The following is a 22,976-nucleotide window of genomic DNA, read 5'->3' as shown; positions in this document are numbered from 1 at the left end:
CTTCTGATTTACCTTCTCTCTCCCACATAATGATTTTCTAAAAGTGACAGAAATCACCTATTCTGATCCCAGGGGTAATTCCCCCTCTCCCCTTGCATGATTCATTTCCCTTTAGCAATCTGGAATTCATAAGCATCTCTGATATTACCCAGCTTTTTGTAGTAGTTTTCTCCAGCCTATGAGCTTTCAAAATTCAAAGCTTTTTTACTCATTAAGTATAGGTGACTTCATCTCCAGCCAAGGAAACAGCTCCGTTAGGAATGCCCATGTAGGAGTCAAGCTGCCCCTTGAAGAAGGAACACTAATTTTTCATTTTCAGCTCATGTCATAAGACCCTTTTTTTTTGTTCTTATGAGAACTTTTGAAGGGGGGTGCCTGAACAAGTGATTCAGAGGATAAGCAGCAGCAGAGGAGGTACCTATGGTTTTATGGTGTGGACTCTGCATTCCAGTGAGCAGGTGAGCAGTTGGCTCCAGAAATGAGACATGGACACACACTTGTTGCAAGAAGCAACTTCCCTCTCCTTTACATGAGAGTAGGGTGGCAGAAGAGACCCCACTGAAGATAATCCATTTTCAATGCCAAAAAATAATGCTACAACAGTAGCACACTGCACTCCCCTCAGTCAGAGAAGTTGGAGAGGGAAATTGAATCAAAGTAACTTAGCTAACAAAGCCTTTAAAATTACAGTTGTCTTTAGGAATAAACTGCTTCAATTTGCTACTGTGAACAAACATTATTTAACAAAATTAATAATATTATGTAACAATAGCAAAAATATTAATACTATAACAATAGATTAATGTAATAGTAATATGACGAGGTAGCAGACAGTAATACTTAAACCCCCCAACTATTAAAGAGCTCATTAGATGCCCCAAACCCAAGAAACTCACTAGCACAACCACTGGAAAATTCTGCTGTTTGCGGAGACAGTATCCTCACCTCTAAGCCTCCCAGCACTGAAATGACCACTGGTTTCATGTTTAATCTGCACACATCCTTGTAGCTATGGCTTTCAACTTTATTCAATATGGTTGACACTACTTGTGAAATCAGGATGTAGGGCTGGACTCTTGATACAGCTTTTAGGTGCATACCCTGCCTTAGTGGCAATAACTGGCAGGAGCCCTCTTCAGCTGCACCCACAAGTGAGTGCCTCACTGCTTGCTAATCTGCCCTGCGCTAAACCAGAGTAGATTGATAGCTGATAAAACAGAAGTTCTAGTCCAAACCAGACCAGTGATAATGGTTTATCTTGTGAAATCAGAGCCTCTGAGATGCACTCCCCTCCTCCTGTTACACAAGTGCACTCTGATGCAAAGTTCCTCCACAAGTGTTCGTTTCCATGACAAACAACACGTCTGTGCATGAGTGTGTGTGTGTGTGTGTGCATTCATATACCTGTTCTTACCTTGCGTAATTAGGCATCTGTTCCTTGTCTGTTGGACTCCTAGTTGTAGACTAAAAAGAAAAAGGTGCAATCAATAATAATTGAAATCAATGTTAGGCTGGTGCAGAATATCTTTCAAAGCTGAATAATTCAGAAAACACATTTCTACAATGAGTCACTTCTTATGTGCTTTACTTCAAATATGAAGACAACACATGTCCCTGGGAGCAGGGGAGCAAGAGACATTCACAAAAATAAGCAGTTGTTGTGTGGGAGAATGACATGAGGTAGATTTTGTACAACTCTTACTCCCAACAGCAAGGTTGGTCTCTCTTGGTGGCAATTACGAGAGGCAAGAGTTACATGGATATTCATTGTCTTGGTGAACTCCTGTCAGCAGTGGGACTGTGAACTTGCCTCATGAAGACCTGACTTGGTGACAAAAAGGCAGGAAGCAGATTTTTGTTATTTTCTAGATTTAAACTTTGAGCATCATGTGAAGCTAAGAAATTGGGAATAAGCCAGGCTACAGATGTTCCTTCACAAGTCCAGTGGACACCAAGCAAGTATTTTCAAGATTAGAAGTCCTGACTGAAATACTGTTGAAGTCATGAAGAAAAAAGCAGCTTTTCTATGACTTCCTCACTGTCCAAACATACAAAAGCTTGTATGTGCTTCAGGGTCCCATGGTATTCCAACTTTGCTAACTGGGTTGACTAAAGCAGTTTTAGTGCCTGTGGATCCAAATGCCAAAATTAGGCTCTGTCTTTGTTCATCGTCCTATTACCTTAGCAGAGACAACAGAAATTGGTGGTTGTGCTCAAAAATGAGAGATGTTTTTTTAGTTTTCAGGGAACTCTACTTAGTCACAACCTGCAAGCTGGAGAGGCATCAACTGATGAATAAGCAATCTGTTAGCAACTTGGACTAAAAACAAGGCACTGATGAGGGCTGAGGAATGAAGCCAGACATTTTGGATAGCAAATGTAATCAATAACCTGCCAGTTTGTAGAATGTGCACAGTGCTCTTCTGGGTGTTTTTTGGATCAAGATGGGAAAGAGATTTGGTCTTTGGCAGCAAGTTGGGCATCTACAGATTTGGAAATCAAAATCTGGAAGAAGAAATTCTGTGGAGGATGCCTTTACTGCAGTGGATGACCTGGCTACTTACAGCTAGTAAGCTTGCCCTTCTTGGATAGGAAGGCCACTTCAGTGTCAGTACCTACTGATTTTAACAGCTAAGAAATAAATGCTTGCAGTTGAGTAGCCTGTGGAAGAAGCTTTGACCTTTCCACAGCAAGCCACTTACCTTGCCAGTCTTGCCAGGGAGGCCAAGACTGAACAGCTGCAAAGACTGAATTGCTCATTTGTCCCATGGGTATATTTGTCATTGGAGGACCACTAAAACATCTAACATTTTTTCCAAGACCTACCTTCAACCATTATAGAAGTTGCTGGCATTGAAATAATAATAGTTGTAGTAACACCACCACCAATAACAATAAATCAAGCTTAACACTTGCTTAATGCAGTATTTGTCTCCTGAAGGCCAGCTGAGTTATAGGTTGTCCTCTTTGGCCTCTGTCTTGCTCATTACCTAGCAATGAAGCAGGGACACCTACTATTCAGTTCTTGCTGCTGTGCCAGGCCTGGAGAACAGAGCATCAGTCATTCCCAGTTTTGATGAGGAACCTGGCACTTTACTCTGCGTCCCTAATGAACAAGTTCAAGGCTCTACAGAGATTAGCTATGACGAGATAGCTAACTACAAGCATCTCAAACCTTCTTATGTAGTTTCTGCAATCTTGTGCATATTTTTAGGTGCTGGATGACTAAAGCTGTGGGATGTGACACACAAGGTGCCATAATGTAACTGCAATAGTAGGCAGATTTTGAAATTCCATGTTCAGAAACGGCTAAATGAGATTCACATAGGTATTTCAAATGCCCAATGATGTAGATAGGCATCACACAGGTTTTTAAATATTCCCATGTGCTAGGAAGTAAGGACGTGGGATGCACGTGAAAGCTGCGGGTTTTTTTAAGACTTTAAAGGAAACTTGTCTAGTAATCCTTGCCTAAATATTGTCTCAGCTGCTGCCATTTGCTCTTAGTGGACATGCAGAAACCCAAGACTCTCAAGCCTTACCCTATGCTTAAGGAGGTCTCCCATGGGCAGTAAGCTACTTCTAGTTCAGTACTTTGGTGGTGTACCCTGAAAAATCTGGGCTACTCAGATATAAAAGTGGCGTTTCTGTCCACAAACCTTTCATGTATTTCCCTGAAATTTTATTTCAGGTTTTTTTTTTTTCTTGGTTTTGGTCTGTTGGCTAACATCTTGAAAAAAAACAAGTATTATCAATATCTACAGGCCAGACCATATGTGTGTTATATAATATTGAGCTAAACTATTGTCTGTGCCTGTACTTTCTACAAATGAACGTTCTACATGCCTACGCCTTATTTCATTGTTCTTAAAATAGGGTTTTGTCGATGTTGCACTCCAAGAGTGGCAGAACCTTTTGCTTTGCAGTTGATTTCTTTTTTTTAGGTTTTATTCAGTCCTATACTAAACTGTTACAAAATGAGACATGAACTTTAAGATAGCATCTAATGTTATAGTGGAAGACTGAAATGAGTGCCACCCTCATTAATAACTTCATTACAGTGGAAGCAAGATCAAAACTACCAAGAAACTAAAAATTATGTTCCATACTAGTTTGTAGGAGATATTTTCCTTTCTCATTAAAATAAAATCAAATTCATTTTCTAACAGACTTCAGATGTGATCTCTTTAAATCCTCAATCACGACTTCAAAAACTGTCTATGAAAAAGACTGTCCAAATCCTGGTTTCAAATACGGAGTCTAGAGAGAGAGGCCCATGTTTTTAAAGGTACAGCAGGGAGAGCCTGTGTATACATGTGAAAACTAGAATTCTTTGAACAAACCTGAGGACTACTGACATTCACATATACCACTTTACTAAATGGCATGTGAAACAAAATGTCTCTCAAATGAATGCTCTCTGGTCTGCCTTCCTTAGGAACCTTGAAGGAGAAAAGAAAGTGATTGTCATTTTTGTTTCAGGCAATTTGTTTATGTCTGGACATAGATACTGGCCTTCTGAGATCCTTGTTTACTCTTGCCATCAATGTGCCTCCAGTTCTAGAGGAAATCCTTATTTTCAAGCATTGAAATATTTGATTTCTGTTGTTGGACACAGACCATAATGATTCTTCCCACTGCATTTCTGCAGTGCAAAGCTGCTGACTTATATGCATCACAGGATATATGATAGTGTAACAGAGGGCAGAGAGGTTAGGATCAGAAGGGAATATAAGGATCATTACCTGAGTTACTGGATAATCTCACAAAATTAACAATTCTAGTGTTGATACTACATTTCTGCTGGTATGATCCAATAAACGAACTCTGGAGAGGGAGGACAGCTACAGAGGCAGGACTGCTGCTGTGGCCTTAAAATGAAACCCTACAGACAAATACTTCCCAAGAATCACCCTCATGTTACCATGAGCTGCAGTGATCCCAAGCCCTCACCTTGTGAAGACTTTAGCTCAGGACACTGCACACCCACCAGCCACAGAGGATATTAAACTGAAGTATCTGGACTGCAAGAATTTCCCTTAATTAATTACAATATCTCAAAAGTTCACATAAACACAACACTGTCTAAGAGAATAATGAAAGCAGTACTGTCATTATTTTTCTCTCTTGCAGTAAGGAAATAACACATTGGGGTGATAATTTTAAATAGAGATATACAAATGGCACTAAGTCCAATGTGAAAAAGAAGCACTGATTTTCCTTTCAGCATATGTACTGAAGTTTACAGAAATCACAGGCCTAAAACCAATACCATCTAATAGATTCTTTTTGTAACAACGAGAGAAAATCATTTGCAGGAAAAGCAGATGACCTATACTATTGCAGATGACATTCAATCACAAAGAATCATAGAATATTCTGAGTTGGAAGGCACCCACAAGGATCACAGAGTCCAGCTCTTAGCCCAGCACAGGACAACCCCAAAAATCCCATTTTTCTCCCTGAAAAGGGAAAAAGGCATCTTAAATCACCAATGGTACAGCTTTACATAATGACCATAATACTAAAAAAAACTGCTGTACCAGTAGAAAGGTTATCAAGGATTTGCAAATTGATGGCTGATTTACAAATAAAATATTGAAGTCATCAAGAAGCCATCTACCCAAATTCTGATGATGCAGTAGGAAATAGGCTACAGAAAAGCTGAGCCACAGAGGCTTGGTAAATTTTCTGCCCCATTAACTCGTAGTGATTTAATCTTTGGGATGAAATCTTGATACAGCTGAAGGCCTGATTATGCTAAAATAAATGTGGTCAGATACAGAAAATGGTCATTACAAATTCAGTGCCCAATCCAAAAGGGTTTGGATCAGACTTCTGCACTATACTTACAGTTCAAGGCTTCAGAGTCCTAAAAAGCAGAAAAAGTGCAACTTACCATTCAGGTTTTCATTTTCTTGTCTGTTCCTGATAGTGGTGTCTCTAAGATGATGCTCTTTTTCCTTTAAGTAAAAAAACAAGCATAAAATCAGCAGCAGAGATAAGGAATGGAAGCTTATTGTAAAATAGTAAGTCAATATAAAAAGCTGGATCCTTTAGCATTCTGAACACCAAGCATCTCTCTCTTGGAAAATAATTTTAAAGGACTGAAAAATGTTTATGATGCTAATTTTGCCATTTTTACCTAAGAGTCTTGTGGAGTTATCCCCGCCAGCAGTTAAGTTACAATGATTCTGGCATTAGATTACAGAGGCTTGGGTGTGCTTTTTTTGTTTCTTTGGGGTTTTTTGTTTTGGGGTTGGTTTCTTTTTGGACAAGCAATTTTTCCTCAAAAATCCAATCCAAGTTTGAAGGACAAACAACTGCAGTGACAGCATGAAGTCAGTTCATCATGGTTATAAGAGGAGTAAGAAGAAAAGACTTTTCTATGGAACAAAACCAAAGAAAAGTCACACATGCAATGCAGAGTATAAACCACCACTACAAAGTAGCTTTTTCCCTGAAGCACTGAAAACAGGCCAAGTAAATCTTCCTTGAAATACAGGCATCTTACAGTTCACCAAGAAAAAAAAAAAGACTTACAACTTGGTGCTGCTATCATGGCACAGATTAGATACCATCTTCCTCCACAAGAAATGCCCCTGACTGAGAGACCAATACCAGTAACTCATCCACATGCTTGGCTGCAGATGGATTTGGAAGGGGGCATCCCTCACATTCCCAGTGCTGTGCTGCTGGTGCCCAGCTTGGGAAATGGGCTCCCAAACTGTTCCAGGCCCTTGCATTTTTGCTGTTGAATGTTCCACTGTGATGACAAAGCTCAGACTTTCAAGTAGAAGCAAACACAAAGAGCATTCTCCTTGCTGACAGCATCTGATAGCTCTCCCACTCTGAAAAGCAGTAAATTAGCTTTGCTTTTCCTCTTTCTACTAAATGACCTAAAGGACAACAAGAAATTATTTTTCTTAATGCATGACCTCAAATAAAATGAGGGCATAACCTCTTCCTCCATGTGTCTTTTAGAAGCAATTAACAGACCTCCTCTCCATGGCTCGAAGCTTTGATGCAGTTCTTTCAGTGACTCAGTGTGTGGGCTTTTGTAAATCCTGTTTTTGTGCACCTCAATTTACTCCATACATTGAATACAAAGGAGCTGTAGAGTCTTGCCAACAGTTGTGGATTTCACTAAGTATATTCAACACTTCCAGACAGGCATAAAGCCTGATGTAAGTTAATAAATATTAAATGAATGTAATAAATGTAAGTTTGATATAGTCATGTTTCTGTTAGCTGACACTGCTCAATAGCACATTTGGCTTGCTTGGTGACATAAGGCTTCATGAAAGATGCACATCACCCAACAGTTTAAAACACAAGTCTTATGAGACCAACATATTTAACTCTGGATTTTAACCAAATTCAGAAAACCTCTCAAGTAATCAAACAACAGTGGAAATGGGTTTCTAGAAGAATTAGAACTGTAAGCAGCAAGCTCCTTGGGAGCCGATTTGAGTGTAAATCATGATTATTACTTTTGACCTCATATGCAGGAGCCAAAACACAAGATCTTGTTTTCAGAATTCTGATCAAGATTCCTATCAAGGAAAAAATTTCAAACTCATACCTGTTGAGTGAATGGTAGTCTCTGCTTTTTGTTCTGCCACTCCTTAAATCTGCCAAGGGCTTCATCCACAGAAATTTCCCCCTTTTTCACCTGTTCCTGCAAGTGGATGAGTTCCTTCTGTTCAGGAGGGATGTTGTGTACCACAGTGCTGTAAGTTACTGTCTCAGTGTGGCCTCTGTGTGCTGCTACAACAAAATGTACAAAGTGAGAAATGCAACAAATCAATGTGGATTCTACCATTACTCTCTGGCAGCAGAGCTGCATACCAAACATTCTGTTCATTACTACTGCCCAGGTCCACGGATTCTCCATTAGCGTTGGTTCATAAAAGAATTTCCTACTAGCACTACCACTGTACTACTGACATTTTAAAGGAAATGGTTGCTATATAAAATATCCACAGTGCCTTTTTATCCTTTTCTTCTTCAACGTCCTACATTGCATATCTCAAAAGTTTGGTAAGGAAGCATTTTGAAATTTCACAAGATTTTCTTCCTCCAAATTATTAAACACACTGCAGCAACAAGAAAACCCTGCAGCCCAGTGTTCCTGGAGAATATGATACAGGTGCACAGCTAAAGGGAGATGTGCATTATCAGATTCACAGCTTGGTCCAGGGAGATGTAGCACTGCTTCTCTCCAGGATACTGATACTGGAATGGCTGATCCAGAACACATGAGCAGCCATGCAACGGGGGTCTCTGAGCCCTCTACGAGGCTGTTGCACCTCCTTCACTGCATGGGGAGTGTGGCCAGGATAGAAGTTTAAACCATCAACATGATTTGGGTCAGTTTTTCTGTTACCACTATCTTCATTTCAAGCAAGGAATGATTGTTCAAAGGGAAATACAATAAGGAAAGCAATAAACAGCTACTTTGGCTTCTCCCAGTACTCTTTCTGATCATACCAGCACACAGTGAGCATGAATCTCTACTCTTTTGCTTCTCAGCTAATTGGTTCTATTTTGATGGATTAATGACCTTTCATCTGACAGGATTATTTGCAGATCAGACCAGGTTAGGTAAAACTGCACTGTTTGTACCAGCAAAAGGGGTGTGAGTATATTTCCGCAGACCCATAAAACCGTGTAGTCACTCCATCAAAGAAGGCCACGAGGTTGGTTTGTGGAGCTGTGCTACCAATATTCCACCACAGTAAGATCTAGAAGGTCCTGTATTCTTTTCTTAAGTGGTTTAGCATTCATGCAAAGCATTGTCAGCAGCACTGGAGACTGCAGTTCCCCAGTGCAGTAATAAATCAGTGATTACATGCTGCTCTGTATGCTTTAATCCTGACCTGCTACTTGATAACTGAAGCAGGAGGAAATATCTTCACTCAGTGTTTATTCATTTTGTACATAATATTAATTATTTTAGGGTACCATTAATGGAATTTATAGTAGCAACATTGTAATGTGCTACAACTCAAATAACAACTGGACTACCACAAAAAATTAATTTTACATGGATCTTGGGGCATGCAGGAGGAAACTGTTGCTCCTCCTACTACTGTCTTTCCACGGCTGGAATTAGTGCACAGCTGAGCCCTCCTGTCCTTCCTTTTCTTAGCTTTAATCACAATGATGAAAGGAAACAGAAAAATGTAAAGTAACTCTGACTCTACAAATCTTTCCTACAAGACTGTAACTTTTAGTATTCTTTCTTTAATCTGATCTCTTAGTGCTGCAATACCATTAAGGATATAAATAATAGGTGGCAAAACAGATGCTAAATCACCCAAAATCAAGTCACAGCAAAACTCAATTAGTTCTACTCAAAAATATCAAGGCAGTTAAAAAGCTAAATGAAATTCTGTACCGGGATTCCTGGCCTCGCAGTATGTCCTGCTGTTGTCACTGGTCGCTCGAGTGGCCTTTTGCTGAAACACTGCAACAAAATTAAGAATATAAGGAAGTTGAAAAATGGCAATAAAACCCATCACACATTCTGAACGAAGGAAGGAGACTCATAAAAGCCAGCTGAAATACATTTTTTGTTCTAGTCTAGGAGTATTTTTCAACCCACTTGTCACTCTAATGTTAATTACTTGAAAAATTGTTCTGTTGCACAGAATGGCAGGATCACTGATATTAGAGAAACCATTACAAGACGCTTTGAAGAAAATAAAATGGACTTATCACACTAGCATATTACTTGTTTAGAAGAAACAGCATGATCTCGCCATTCTTCACATGGTACAGTCACTGTAGCCTGTCTCTTACTTTATGGGGAAAGCTAAGGCAGAAAAAACCCCAATAATACTAGGTAGAATAGTGACACTGCTAAAGGAAGTGTGTGTATATATTTGTGTCTACTTTATTCAAGCACTAGAAACAGCAAAGCACAACCCCTCTGTTAGCATAGCCCATCATTCCCATTCCTGTGAAGTGCCCAGAGTACAGCCAGCCCGGATACACCATGAAATGCTACAGTCAAACTTTTGCTGGCAGCATATGTGAAACCCAGAAGGTGGGAATTGCTCAGTTTCTGACTTAGCCTGCGTGGCAGTAGCTTTCTCTCAAGTCTCAGTTCTGATTTTCGCTAAACAAACTGACAATCTAGAATCTAGAACAATTCTTGCCAATTAAGTAATCCTCTGTCATCACTGCAATGCAGCAAATGTGCCAGTTCAATGGAGCAAATATTTTCCTGGAGACCAAGGCCCAGGCCAAGAGAGCTCTGCTCTAGCAGCAGAGCAGGCACACTCGGAGTGGTAGCCTGGAGTCCTGGCTCCTTGCTCCTGCTGACCAGGGAAACCCAGTGGAGTTTGCTCCTTGTCTGCCTGCTCAGGCTGCCTTGCCCTCTTCTCTCAGAGGAACTTGTAAAATGGATGATCAAGACCACTGTGACACCTAAACCCAGCACATGCTACACGCAGAGGTGAGGAAGGAACGATTCCTGCACTGCAGAATAAAGTAGTTATGCTAACTCCTGAGTAGGCTTGGATGGAAGGTGATGCTAAATGAAAACAGCTGGGGGACTTGATATTCCTTAAAAAGTTCTCCGGTGAAATGGAGAGAGAGAAAGAACTATACAGGCAGCACAAGATGCTGATGTTACGTCCCTAGTTCAGCCAAATACTGACAGATCTTAACTTTTTAAATACTTTTCTCTATAATTATCAAAGAATCTGACTAAGTATGGTCGCAGTGTTTTCTTCTCTACTTGAAATAGTATTCTCCTTTTAAAGGTGAAATTAAAGTAATGAGAGCACAGAGGTAATGCAGGCAGACTGAATTTTACTGCATAAGGAGGAGAAGGGACATACTCAACAATGTGCCTGATTGAAAAGCACTTTAATTGATAGGCTTTGAAATTTCTGCTGAGTTTTGCAGGGCTGGAGTAATCAGAAATGGTATTACTCTTCCAGTGAAAAGTAGAATTGTTAAAACCACTTTATGTCTCGCATCTTGCTGAAGTGATTTTAGTTGGCAGTAAGTCTTCAGTGTGGGTGAGGTCAATGAAAACAAACGCCTGTTTCTGGAATGCCTGGAAAGGCAGGCACACTCTACTGTACAACTGCCATAGGCTTAGGGAGAACTCTGGAAATTCCCCTTTCATTCCCACATTCCAATTACTTATGAACTGCTTGAATACAGCAGTGAAATAAAAGAAACAGGTAATCTTGAACAGGGATATGTTCCATTATTTTTTTTAATGGAAGATAAAGTAAATATTCCTTCAGAAAAGCAATATTAATATAGCAATTTTTTAAAGGGTCAGAATGCCACAATCCTTCAAGTAAGGACATACATTTTTTTATTTTCTGGGCCTCTCTGCCACAGATAATTTGATTAAAATGTTGCAGTACTTCTATTATACTTACTGTGCACCCTTCAATAACATCTGTATGATCAGAAAGAGAGTCCTTTTGGATTTTTAATCATGTTGTGCCTGGCTAAAGTACCCCTAGATATTTGTACGTCAAAATCTACATATTAAATGTCCTGACCCTATACATGCCATTTAATTTTTGTCTACAACAAACTTGTTTTGCAGTTTCTCAGAATTGAAGGAGGCTGAGAGAACTAATAAGTAATTCTACTTCATCCCCCCTCCTCTCTTCGGCTGCTACAGGTTACAGATGAAGTTCTTTGCAAGCCCTAAATACACTTCTGTATTTCAGGCAGTAAAATCTCTCTTTAGGAATATGATGTAACCTCAATATTCTTCCAGCAAAGCAAACTCAGAGAGAACGAAACTACTGCAATATTTTCTAATAGGACATGAAACCAGAAAACAACATTTAAGAAGTGTGACAAAACTGGGTAAATCCCTAACGTAAGTCTTGGAAAGTGAGTGGGATCCAAGGAATGCTGAATTGCCTGTTTTATCTCAGACTAACTAGAGATGCTGTTTCAGGCTGCCTGCACATGCAGGTAAATAATGCTATGAGGCTTGAAATTTGGTTAATATTTTCGTGGTTAGCACCACAGAAGGGTTAGAAACACTTGGAATCTACATCTTTTGTGTATAATTCTGAACTAAGAAGAGCATTTTATGGTCACAAATTGTGCAAGAAACTGTGATGAGTATAAAGGGTCTAGAAAAAGAGAATGAAAGCTTTTACAGTAGCTGCAGGTTGACAAAAGGAACAGGAATTTGATTTTCAGAATTAATTGAATTTCTAACACAAAGCTGTAATGTTAAGGAGTCACAGATGAACTACGACATTTCAAAAATTGCATAGTGATATAATTAGAAACACAGGCAATCAAAATATGGAAAGGGTTAGATCATGGGAGAGAAGAACTCATATCAGCTAAGAAGCAATGATCAACCAAGATATGATTTCTAATTTATATTTTACTTTACTCATCTAAACGATGAGGGATGTTTCCTGCTTTGGTGTATTGGCAACACTACATCTAAAAATCAAACAAGAGTTTCCACTATGCACTAGTGATTCAAACAAAGCTAGACTGATGGACCTACCATCTGGAAGAATACATGAACTAATCATACCCAATACGTACTTACTTGACACTTTCAGTAGAACAAACACAAAGGAGAAAAGACACAGTGGTTAAGAAAATCCATCAATAAATATCACTATTTTGAATTCAGCTTGCTTAGTAAATTCAAGATACATTTATTCATCAGCTTCATTGAGCTGATGTTCCACACAAAATTATCTATGACTGTTTTCCTTAGGAAACATTCAAAATTAAAATACAGGAAAACAAAATCTTTATATGAACACATGGCTAAGTGATAATTCAAATTAATTAGTACATTTGGGTTGCACTTAGTAACACAACTCAGTTGCAAATTACAGTGGGTTTTCAAGCTGTCTCCTTGTTCTTAGTAGGTTTTTGCTTCATTCATTTTAGAATCATCATGTAATTAATTCGTGATTAATGGAAGAATGGAGAAGGAGGGGTGAATTGCTGGTTAGGATATGTTGCAGGGAGAGACTCCTGTCTTTGTCCATTCAATTTTTCCACATTATTTAAACATTTTAACATTTAAACTGGTATTCATAGTACCTAGGCAAATAAAACCTCCGAGTTTTTTTCTGGTAGGGATTAGATTGTAAATTAGATGTAGCACAGCAAGACATGACAAATACACAGGGGATACTAAGGAAGGAATATAGTAGAATGATGCTTATTATTCAGGAGATGAGAACTCTGCAGATGTTTGTTCACATTTTTTTAGATCTCATTTTCCTTTTGTCTGTTTTGTTTGCTAGCACCCTGAACATCACTCAGCAGGAGGACTAGAAAGAGGTCATCAGTGCAATGCCAACCAGTAAATTTTGTAAGAGATGATTAATGACCACTCCCAAAATTTATACAAAATATTTCACATATTCAAGATGAAAACAAAAAATTCCAGTGACTCATAACATGAAATCAACTAAGGAAATGGGACCTTGTAAACAGAATTTTTTCTTTTTCCACGGCAAGGCAGCTGGGCACAGATTAAAAGCATATCAGCACAGCTCATGAATCTGATCTAAGGAGGTCCAGGCACTGTGGAGAAGGGATGGCTGTGTAGTGAAAGGTAACAAAGGCTAAAGTCCCAGAAGTTGTCCTGTGAGGGCAACATTGGTGTCTGGGTACACCATGACAAGGCAAAGGGAAAAAGACTGAGCAGTTTTTAATGCACCAGTGCAGGAAAATGAGTGACCACTGAACTGGTACAGGAATTCTGCTCAGGTCTACATGTGCAGCCTGACACTTAAAACATTTTTGAGCACACACAACAGTCATTTCATCAGAATGAAGACTGGGTGATGCCAAGTGCACCCGCAGAAACACCAACCTTATGTGCAGCGGCCCAGGGCTGCCAGGGCTTTCCAGTGACAGCATCACATCCACTCATCCAAACTTATACAGGCTACTGCCAGCCTCTACCTTCCACACCTATTTAGCTGCCTGAGAATGAACCACTCCATTTTCTCAGACCAAAAGCAAAACGAGTTAAAAAGGAATTACAGTGTAATGACTGTGAAAATATTAATCCAAAAATAAACATATGCTCACCAGCAATTCTCTTCACAATCTGCAGTGAGATTCTGAGTCTGACAAATATGAGCTCAAATCTGCTAGAATCCCAGCAACTTTGGTCATGCAAGTACCTCAGGAAATTCTACAGAGATGACTCCCCTACGCTGAAGCAAGATAATAAAAATAATACCAGAACCCCCTTCTTACAGAAGGGGTAAAGAGCAAGTGAGAAGAAGAGGCACCAGTGGTTAGTTTAAGGTGCTGCTCAGAGGGTGGTGTCAATGTACTGTATACCACAGTACCACACACAATGAAAAGAACTCTCACACTTCTGCTCTTGTCAGAATTTTAACTTAGTAGATCATGGAAGTTGGAAGGACTTTAGTGACATACTCAATAGTATTTGCTCCAGCATGTAAAACCTGACTATACTTTTTTAGTCCCATTTTTCTTGAGTAGAGAAAAGCAAAAAGGGAAGGACTCTATATCTGTTTTTACTACAAATATGCTTTTTGGAACAGTTTGGTCTGCAACCAGGCAGCATAAATATTTTTTTCTCTGTGCACCTTATTCAGTACTTGTTTCAACCTACCAAAGTTCAGATAACAAAAAATCTGATTGAATGAATACAGTGGGTGAAGCTGGTGTACCACTCCCAACCAGGTCTGTAAAAACAGTCTAACTGCCAGCCAAACAGGGCTTCCTAGTATTTCATTCATGGAAAAACACCCTTAAGTTAGGAATACATAATGAAATTCATCTGCAGTGCAGTACTTTATATTCACTGTAGGAGAGTACTACAAAATCCCTCTGTGGGACATAACTGTTCTGCAGTTTGCATGGGCTCTGAGGCTACACTTTGGAAACCTCTGCTTTAGAGCATTTAAGCAATTGGCATAATAAGAATTACTGACTCAGGATGTGATCACTGTATTTCCCAGTAATCAGCCTGATAAGTTTCCAAGACACTAACAGTTCTGTTCTGGATTTTATTTATTCACTTCAGTGGGTTTATGCTGTCTATTCTGTATGTGAGATATTCTGCCTCCCTAAAAATATCCACTGGATGCTACTTCTGCATACCCTGTGATTTTGATGAGCAATGAGAATGTTATTCTCCTCTGGAACAGTAACTGGAAAACATATTTTTCCACTTCTAATTTTTAACCCTAGTGTGAGGTCCCACAGACAGCTATCTTTAAATAGCAAAATGTTTTCAGTGCACAGAGGGGAAATACATTCCTTTAGGGATTTGTGAGAGCTTTGCAAAGAAATAAAGGCTATAGCATAGGAAGTTTTATTTATGCTGTTGTAGGACAGGTATCTTTGCTGCAGAGAAACCCTTTCATACTAGTGGTTTGTGATGAGAGGTAAATGATTAAATCAGGACACTAACATAATCCTTAACCCTGAGGGAGTCCTAGTAGGTCAGGCTTCAGAAATGGTAGGGGGACACTGGAGAAGCTCATGCACCTGTCCTACAGCTACACTGGGAACTTTGGTTTCCAGCTCAATCAAACTTGGTATCAATAGGGAACATTAAAATTGCACTCTAAACTGAAAACACACCACCTTCAAATGTTTATTTAACAGTTGTTTTGGCAGCACACAATTGAACAAAACATTGAAATAACCTACAGAGGAATACTAAGCACCTAAGGAATGGTAATGGAGCACAGTAAGAGTGCACACCATCTGGACAATGAGCTACTTGGCACCAATTTGCAGCTCCACTGGTTGATGAGCCTTTCACACACAAGACAGAATTCTTGCAGTGGTCTAAATTAAAGAACAAATGTACTCTCTGTTAATAATGCAGTCTGTTTACCACTGTTCAATACAGCAGTTTGAATGTTCATTAAAATTTGAAATTATTATAAATGAAACTGAGTAAAAGAGATTAGAACACTTATGTTTTAAATCTTTCAACACACCCATGTTTCCCAGAATTTATTTGTCAGCAAATTCAAGGCAGATGCTCAAACTGTAAATTGTGGTAGTTCAGTTATGATAACTTGCATCATTAAGTGTTTACTGCCTAAGTTTTGAAGCGTAGATCTTGCTCGGAAAGTGACTCTTGTCAAGTCCCATGTTTGCTTTCTATAGATCAAGAGTTTCCCTATCCCGTTCACTTGATTACCCCACTTGAACACCGTCGGGTAATCTACAGGGAGCAAGCTTTCTGCCCACTGTAACTTGAGATTCCATGCATTTGAAAACTGCTTATTGCAAAGAAAGCTATTTGCTTCCTTTCCTCTTTGTTGCTATTCTCATAAAATCACCACTTTCACTTAAAGGAGAAGATACTCTTTTGTAACATCATGGCCTTCATTCAATGTGTGGTGAAAGCACTTATGGGAATTCAGCCACTTGATTTCTCCAGATGGATATTAAAATAAATGAAAAAGAGTCACCTGCATGCAGTCCAAGAGGCAAAAGGCATTTCTGCTATGCAATGCTTACCTTTCCCCCCCCCCAATAAATGAGCCCATCTATGGGTACATAAAGGGCAAAACCAAATCCTCCTCTTGCATCTTTGCATGGCACTATCACAGCAGCCTCTGCAATCCTTGGGGCATGGAGCTTTCCATGAACTCCCAAAGTACATGGGGATCCATTTGTGGGCAAACACGTAGCCTTAACACAGCCCCCCTCTGTGCATCGTGCACGCATTCCCTTTATTTTTCCACAGGACCTGTGTCTTACAGCATGCCAGAAGGTAACAGTTCTAAGATCAACCAGAATTGTGCATTGAAGACAATCTGTTTCTTACAGGAATTTCAAATAATTTGTTTTGTAAGTTAAAAGGTATTTAGCAAACAGACAGTGAATACAGAGGATGGAAGGATGGCTCAGCTAAGTAACTAGAAGATGCTCTTTCCAACAAAGCCCTAGCCAAAGGTGAGACGAGTCATTTAAGGCAGCAAACAGGCTTGTGAATGCCTGACGTCAGGGCACTGACTAGACACGCTAAGGATTTAATTTTAAGTTCTGAGAACTCATACTGGCCACTGAAATCAATGGTGTCTCTGCTTTGAATGAGCCAAGTGTTGTGTAATGCTGTTCATCTCAAAAATCTTAGTTACTTTGTACTGGGCATCCAAAATCTCAGTGGATGCAGAATCAAAGGGTTTACAACAGGAGGTCTGAAACAGTACATGGGCCCTAGGGCAAGCATGAATTATATTTTAAACAAAATGAGAGTGAAAAACACTGAAGGTTTTTATGCTCACCCACTTTAAACACTAGATGAAAAAAAATACCTGAGATAAATAGCTGCATAGGGCTACCTACTTATTACTGTGTTGCAATGTTCCTGGCAGAGAGAAAGGGTAAAACTACCTCAATTCTAACTTTTTGATTATTTGACTTCGCAACACCTGCAATGCCCTTTTTAATATAATAGATGAAAACAAACCCCAAAACTATCATCAATTTATTTGCTGGATGAAAAATGTGTATATGCATAACTAGAGTATTTTATACTATTTAAGTTATAAAAGAAGGGCTGCAAACAAATGCAGATTTTAATGATGGACTGAAATAAAGTTTCCTGGTTCATACAGATGAAGCAATCTTTTTTTATTAAATATGAGCAGTTCTAAAATAATAAACTAGAAACTGGGATGTTTCTGGACTGGAGAGGGAATTTTGCAACCAATGTGGAGGGCAAAAATTGCCAAACCAGGTAGCAAGAAAAAGCTTTCATCTGAAGATATATCCCTTCTGTCTAAAATTTCACTAGCTATCTCAGGAATACCTGGACAAAAATGAGATATTCTAGGTCTAGAACCAGCAGGACAGGTAGGAAAACAGAGACCTGAGTGGTCAGCTGAAGCTTTCCTGAAGTGCTTCTATTTTTCCTCATGCATTGTGTAAGCAAAGGAATGTGGCCAGAGGCTGCTTTCACAGAACTACAGGAAAATAACTGTTCTACCACTACATGCTTGTAAAAGCAAAGGCAAAAAACTTGTGTGTGTGTATATATGAATATATACACATGATGAACCACAGCCCCATCAAAGCAGTTCCTCTGATAGTATCTGCCTTAGTGAACAGAGCAGAAACACCACAGTGCAATTAAAAGACAGTAAAAGCAATCTTCCAAATAACGCATCTCCACTAAGCGTTTCCAAGTCATTGGCCTGTCTGTGATGACGGTGGACTGAGACTTGAGACATTGCTCTAGCAACCTCAGTAAAAGCAGCCATTTCATTACTTCTGTAGCTGTGAAAGTCCCACTGTACCCATCCATTATTGGATTACACTGTAATGATTCATACTTATACCTCCTGAATATGCTGAAGAAAGAGCAACTAAATGATGAATGCGTTAGCCTATGCATTCTGCCCCTAACCTGGAGTTACACAGCCTGGAGGGAGAGAGCTAGCTAGGAAGAATAAAAGAAATCACTGACTGAGAAAGGCATGAAAAAGGAGGTGTTCCTCTGTATCTGGTAGCGTGTTTTGGATAGTACTAATTCTGTTTTAGTGCAAAACATGCACAGCATGAAGTAAGCAATCTAATGGTGTCCTCTGTCAGCCTATTTTTTTACCATTTGTTCTTATATATTGGCAGGCTTTTGTAAAAGAGGCTGGGGATGCAGGCAGGATGGATTTTGGGACTTACAGAGATCTCTGGTTCAGTATGTTCACTGAACTCCTTTTGTTACTTTCAAATTTGGTTTCAGTCTGAATTGGACTACAAAGATATCTGAAATCCCTTCTGGTCTTGTATTTCCATGAAATAGCTCAAAAAAGTTTTCCAGTTTTCATAGAACTGGTAAAAGGACATAATCTTTCCTTCTAGAAATATAATGATCCTACCTAGAAAGGCCCATTTCTAGCATCTTGAATTGGAGAAAAGATACTTGAAGGAGGAATCCTCATACAGGCATTTCTCCCAGAAAAGAGAATTCTTCTCAACAGAAAAAAAAAAAATTCTAAGAGATTTCAGCCTTAAGTAAAACCCTTCTGATAAAGAAACTGAAAAGAAAGGCAATTCAAATAATATAACACATTCTGTATTGCATTGCTGTAACAGATACACTCACAGCTAGCTCAGTGATTTTTCATTTTCCATCATATTGTCATAATTTTTTAAAAGCTAAATAAAAACTGTGATACTATCTCAGATGAAAACTGAAAATTATTCAGAGATGTTCTCAGCTCATCTGAAGGGTGAGAATAGCTTGACTGAAACAAACAACGTGTTGGTTTGCAGGCAGCTGAACAGGGATCTTTGCGTTATAGAAAATGCTACTCCTTGAAGAGAAGAGACATCTACATTCTCCCAGAAAGTATTTCCGAGGCAGCAGCACCAACCTTGTACTATGTAGGGAGTGTTCTCCTCTCTGCTGGGCGAACACACGGGCCGGGGGGCAGGGGCTGGCGGCCTGTTCATGATAAAGGACCTGCAGTGCTTCCTTTTCTCCTCCTCCTGCTCCTCCTGCTCCAGTATGAAATCGTACACACATTCATCCAGTGCCACACAAGTGTAGGGGTGCTCTTCCTCACTGTCCTCACAGGTACCTGGGTCTTCTCTGCAGCATGCTGTTGTGTGGCCATCACTGTGCTCTCTTCTACTCCTGTCCATCATAAAATTCCTCTCTGAAAAAGGAAGGAATTGTGTTGCATATACAGGGTAAAGAAAGGAGATTAGGACTTACCTTAAAGCTTTAGAGTTTCCTAAAGTAGCTCAGAGACCTAATTTCAATTCTAAACTAAAGCGCCCTCATTTTCAGAGGCTTCTGATCATCTAACTCAGAAGAGAGGATGTCCCCAAGGAATAATTCCAGCTTCAGGGCTTCCTCATGATTTCACATCACATTATCAAATGTAGATGCTTAGCTATTAGCCACAAAATAAATGGATTTGTTTGCAGAAGTACTGAGTGCCCCAGTTGCTCTCACGAGAGTTACACTAATATGTAACTCATGGTTAAACCAAGTAAATGGTACCTGTGGGCAATGGCATTCTGGAAAGTCAAGCTGTTTGTTACCTATTGCAAAAATGACTTAAGAATTGAAACTTAATTTAGGAAATGTTGGATTTTGTGTTTCCTACCTCTTCAATATCCCACTGGGTTTTGAGGGCTTTACAGATCTACTGTAGGCCAAGGTGGAAAAAAAACTGAAAAGCCTCTTACAATGTAGGGACAATTTATGACCTCTTAGAATCTATGCTAAGACCACCCAACCCCCCCACTCCAATAACTTCCATGTCTCTCTGTATTCCCTAATTTCATATATTTCATAGTACAACTACTCAGGACTTGTTTTTCCTTAGTTTTTGCCTTTTACAGCATTAAAGGTCATTGATGATTTTCCCGATACCTGGGTTTGTTTTGATTTGCCTTAAAGCATCCACAAACTGCTAAGAGTTAGAAGCTGTCACTGAGGCTGGTGTTCCCATAAATGTTGGTAACTACCTTGGCATGATTACCCATCTTTCCTGCAAAAACAGTAGACCTGCCTGGAATTCTTGGCACTGACTCACGTTTCCCTTATGTTGTAATTTACTGCCTGTACATATGTGTGTCTCTTAAACTCTGCTGTGGTCACTACTGGTGTTTTCAATCCTTTGGCTGCTATTTAAAGAACTACCTGTTTGTGGGTTCAGTGGAGCTAAACAACTGTTGTAAGCGGGATATATTTGTTAATGGGATGTATTAATAACAGTATGTACTATCAACGTGCATTCTGGCAAAGACATAAAATGTTTTAAAACCACAAGTGGTGTTAATACACCTGCCATGTTTAATATGAATAATATTTTGTTTCCATGTCACTATACAAGTTGTGTTTCTTTCTCTGTAAGACATTCTTTTAACTCCCACAGGGGGCACCCTCAGGCCGCTGCCAACACACAGACTTGCAGAAGAGGGGACTTGCCTTCGAGGTACTCCACAGCAACTCCTAAAGCAAGCAGCTGACTGAAAATATGTAGCAGTAACTCATTAGAGCTCCCCTTTGAAAGGAAGCATCATCCCCCTCTAGAGGAATTCTGATACCCCATTCCCCAGTGGTGAAAACCACAGCTAAACACAGCATAATTCAGAGCACATTTTAAATGTACTATTCCCACAGCAGCACTTTTAGATGAACTCTGCTTTACCAGCACAGGAGTTGGCACAGGACACCAGGAAACTTTCTCTGCTGGTACCCACATGCAGACAGACAGCACTTGGCAGAGAGGGTCACGTTACTATGGTGATGTAGCCATGTAAGAGCTATTCCAAGACAGGCATTTATATCAAACCTACACTAACAAATCCTGTGTTCCAAAACTGACCTCTCATTTATACACACATAGAGATGCAGTTGAGTGTTTTGTGGGAAGCAAAACACACCTTCAATGTTAATTTCATTCTGCCCCTCTTTCTCTTAGAATTCACCTATGACTTTCTCCATATAGCCAGCTTTTTCTTGCACAGCAGAACACAGGACAAAACCCTACCTATAGCAAGCTATTTCTGTCTAATTATGTGAATTCAGAGTACTTGGTGATGGTAATTTAAGACTCTAATAGGTTACACCACGTTTGAAAACAGTGTTAACAGTAGTAAGCTGTGGAGAAACTGAGAAGCAATTTGTGTGCACACTTATCTGTAGTGTCTATGACAAATAAGAAGAGTTGTTTTCTTTTTCCCTATGCAACTATTTAAAACTGGTATTTAAGCTTGAATTATTTTGCATACTTGTTTTTCCCAATGAGAAAAATTGATGATCATCCCTCCTGAAGCAGATGCAAATAGTATTTTGAGTTTGTCACCACTTTAATCAAACCACAACACGAAATTTAAGATTTTTACTCTGGGGCAGATGTATTTAAAAAAAGGGAAAAAAAAAGGAAAAGCATTTGTCAAAATTTCTGCCTTTCTTTTCAATCTGCAATATAACTTTTTACTTCAAAGTAACTACAATATTGGCTAAAATATAGTAAGATACCGTTACTTCTCTCTGCACGGTCACTTTCTATTAATTCTACCTGTAAAATTTGAAGCTGTATTAAATCACGATAGCATTTAATGTTTGAAAGTGGTAAATAATGAAGTCAACACGACAAAAATACAGGCTTCACCTTTTGTTTCCAGCCTCTCTTGTAAATCCAGTGCACCACACACTATTTGGCAGCTCTTTGAGATAGGTGGAGTGAGGAAAAGCTGAACCCAGCAGCCCATACCACAGTATGTACTTGACAAAACCAGTCATGAGTATTCTGATGCAGCAAAGGTCACATGCACATGCTTGTTTTGCAGAATTAGGGACTCATATGCCAATTCTTGCTTTGTAGCATGAGGGCCATCCTGCCCAGATACTGCTGTTAGAAGTGATCATACACAATCTCTACAGCAGTACTTTGTCTGCCCTTGCACGTGTTTGTATCTGGGGTTATTTTCCTCCCAAGATCGTACCTTGTGATAAATTGTGCAGATTGTCCTGTCTTTGGATGCCAGGAAGATTTTGAGGGGAAGGAGGGGGTGGCCTCTTGCAGAAAAAGCAATCTCTTCTGCTCTCTTTGAGCTCAGCCCCTATGTTGGCATACAAACTGCTAGGACTGTTGTGAAAGCTGTATGAATCCTCCTCTTCTTCATCTTCATATTCTGTCTCCTCTCTGCTGGGTTTTAGGTCATCCTTCTTTTCCTCATCCACCTCGACTTCTTGTTGGCATCTCAATCCAGTTGCATGCCGATCTCCTGAGTTCTGCTTGGCTTTTAATACTAAAAAAAGCATTATTTCATTTAAAAATTGCCATCTGGAAGCATTTCTTGTTTCAAGGATTCCTACAGAAGCAACACAATGGCTAATAAAACTTTTATGAACTGATACAGCAGGAAAGCTATCAAATCCATACCATCAGTGAACAGCTTTTTAAATATTTACTAAATCAACAGTGGTAGTTTTGATTGTACCTTACTACTCTGATACACACCAT

General features: G+C 39.4%; 1 protein-coding gene and 1 long non-coding RNA gene across 5 annotated transcripts in view; one reads left to right on the top strand and one right to left on the bottom strand.

Annotated features, from left to right (window-relative positions):
- The window catches only part of BANK1 (B cell scaffold protein with ankyrin repeats 1), a 136,486-nt gene that overhangs the window by 1,110 nt on the left and 112,400 nt on the right, over window positions 1-22,976 (bottom strand). For 2 of the 4 annotated variants that reach the window (XM_048305046.1, XM_048305047.1), the window contains exons 10-15: window positions 22,456-22,761; window positions 19,365-19,649; window positions 9,404-9,472; window positions 7,586-7,770; window positions 5,900-5,963; window positions 1,415-1,464 (exon numbers count right to left, since the gene is read on the bottom strand). In XM_048305046.1, coding sequence (XP_048161003.1) covers window positions 1,454-1,464; window positions 5,900-5,963; window positions 7,586-7,770; window positions 9,404-9,472; window positions 19,365-19,649; window positions 22,456-22,761 — 920 coding nt within the window. In that variant the 3' untranslated portion in view covers window positions 1,415-1,453. The other 2 variants (XM_048305048.1, XM_048305049.1) reach the window with 2 other exon arrangements.
- LOC125326602 overlaps window positions 1-22,976 on the top strand; it is a 54,403-nt gene that overhangs the window by 4,030 nt on the left and 27,397 nt on the right. The gene's annotated exons all lie outside the window — the stretch shown is intronic.

The sequence above is a fragment of the Corvus hawaiiensis genome, chromosome 5 (assembly GCF_020740725.1).
Source record: "Corvus hawaiiensis isolate bCorHaw1 chromosome 5, bCorHaw1.pri.cur, whole genome shotgun sequence".
Lineage (NCBI taxonomy): Eukaryota > Metazoa > Chordata > Aves > Passeriformes > Corvidae > Corvus > Corvus hawaiiensis.
This window is presented reverse-complemented; position numbering and strand designations above follow the sequence as displayed.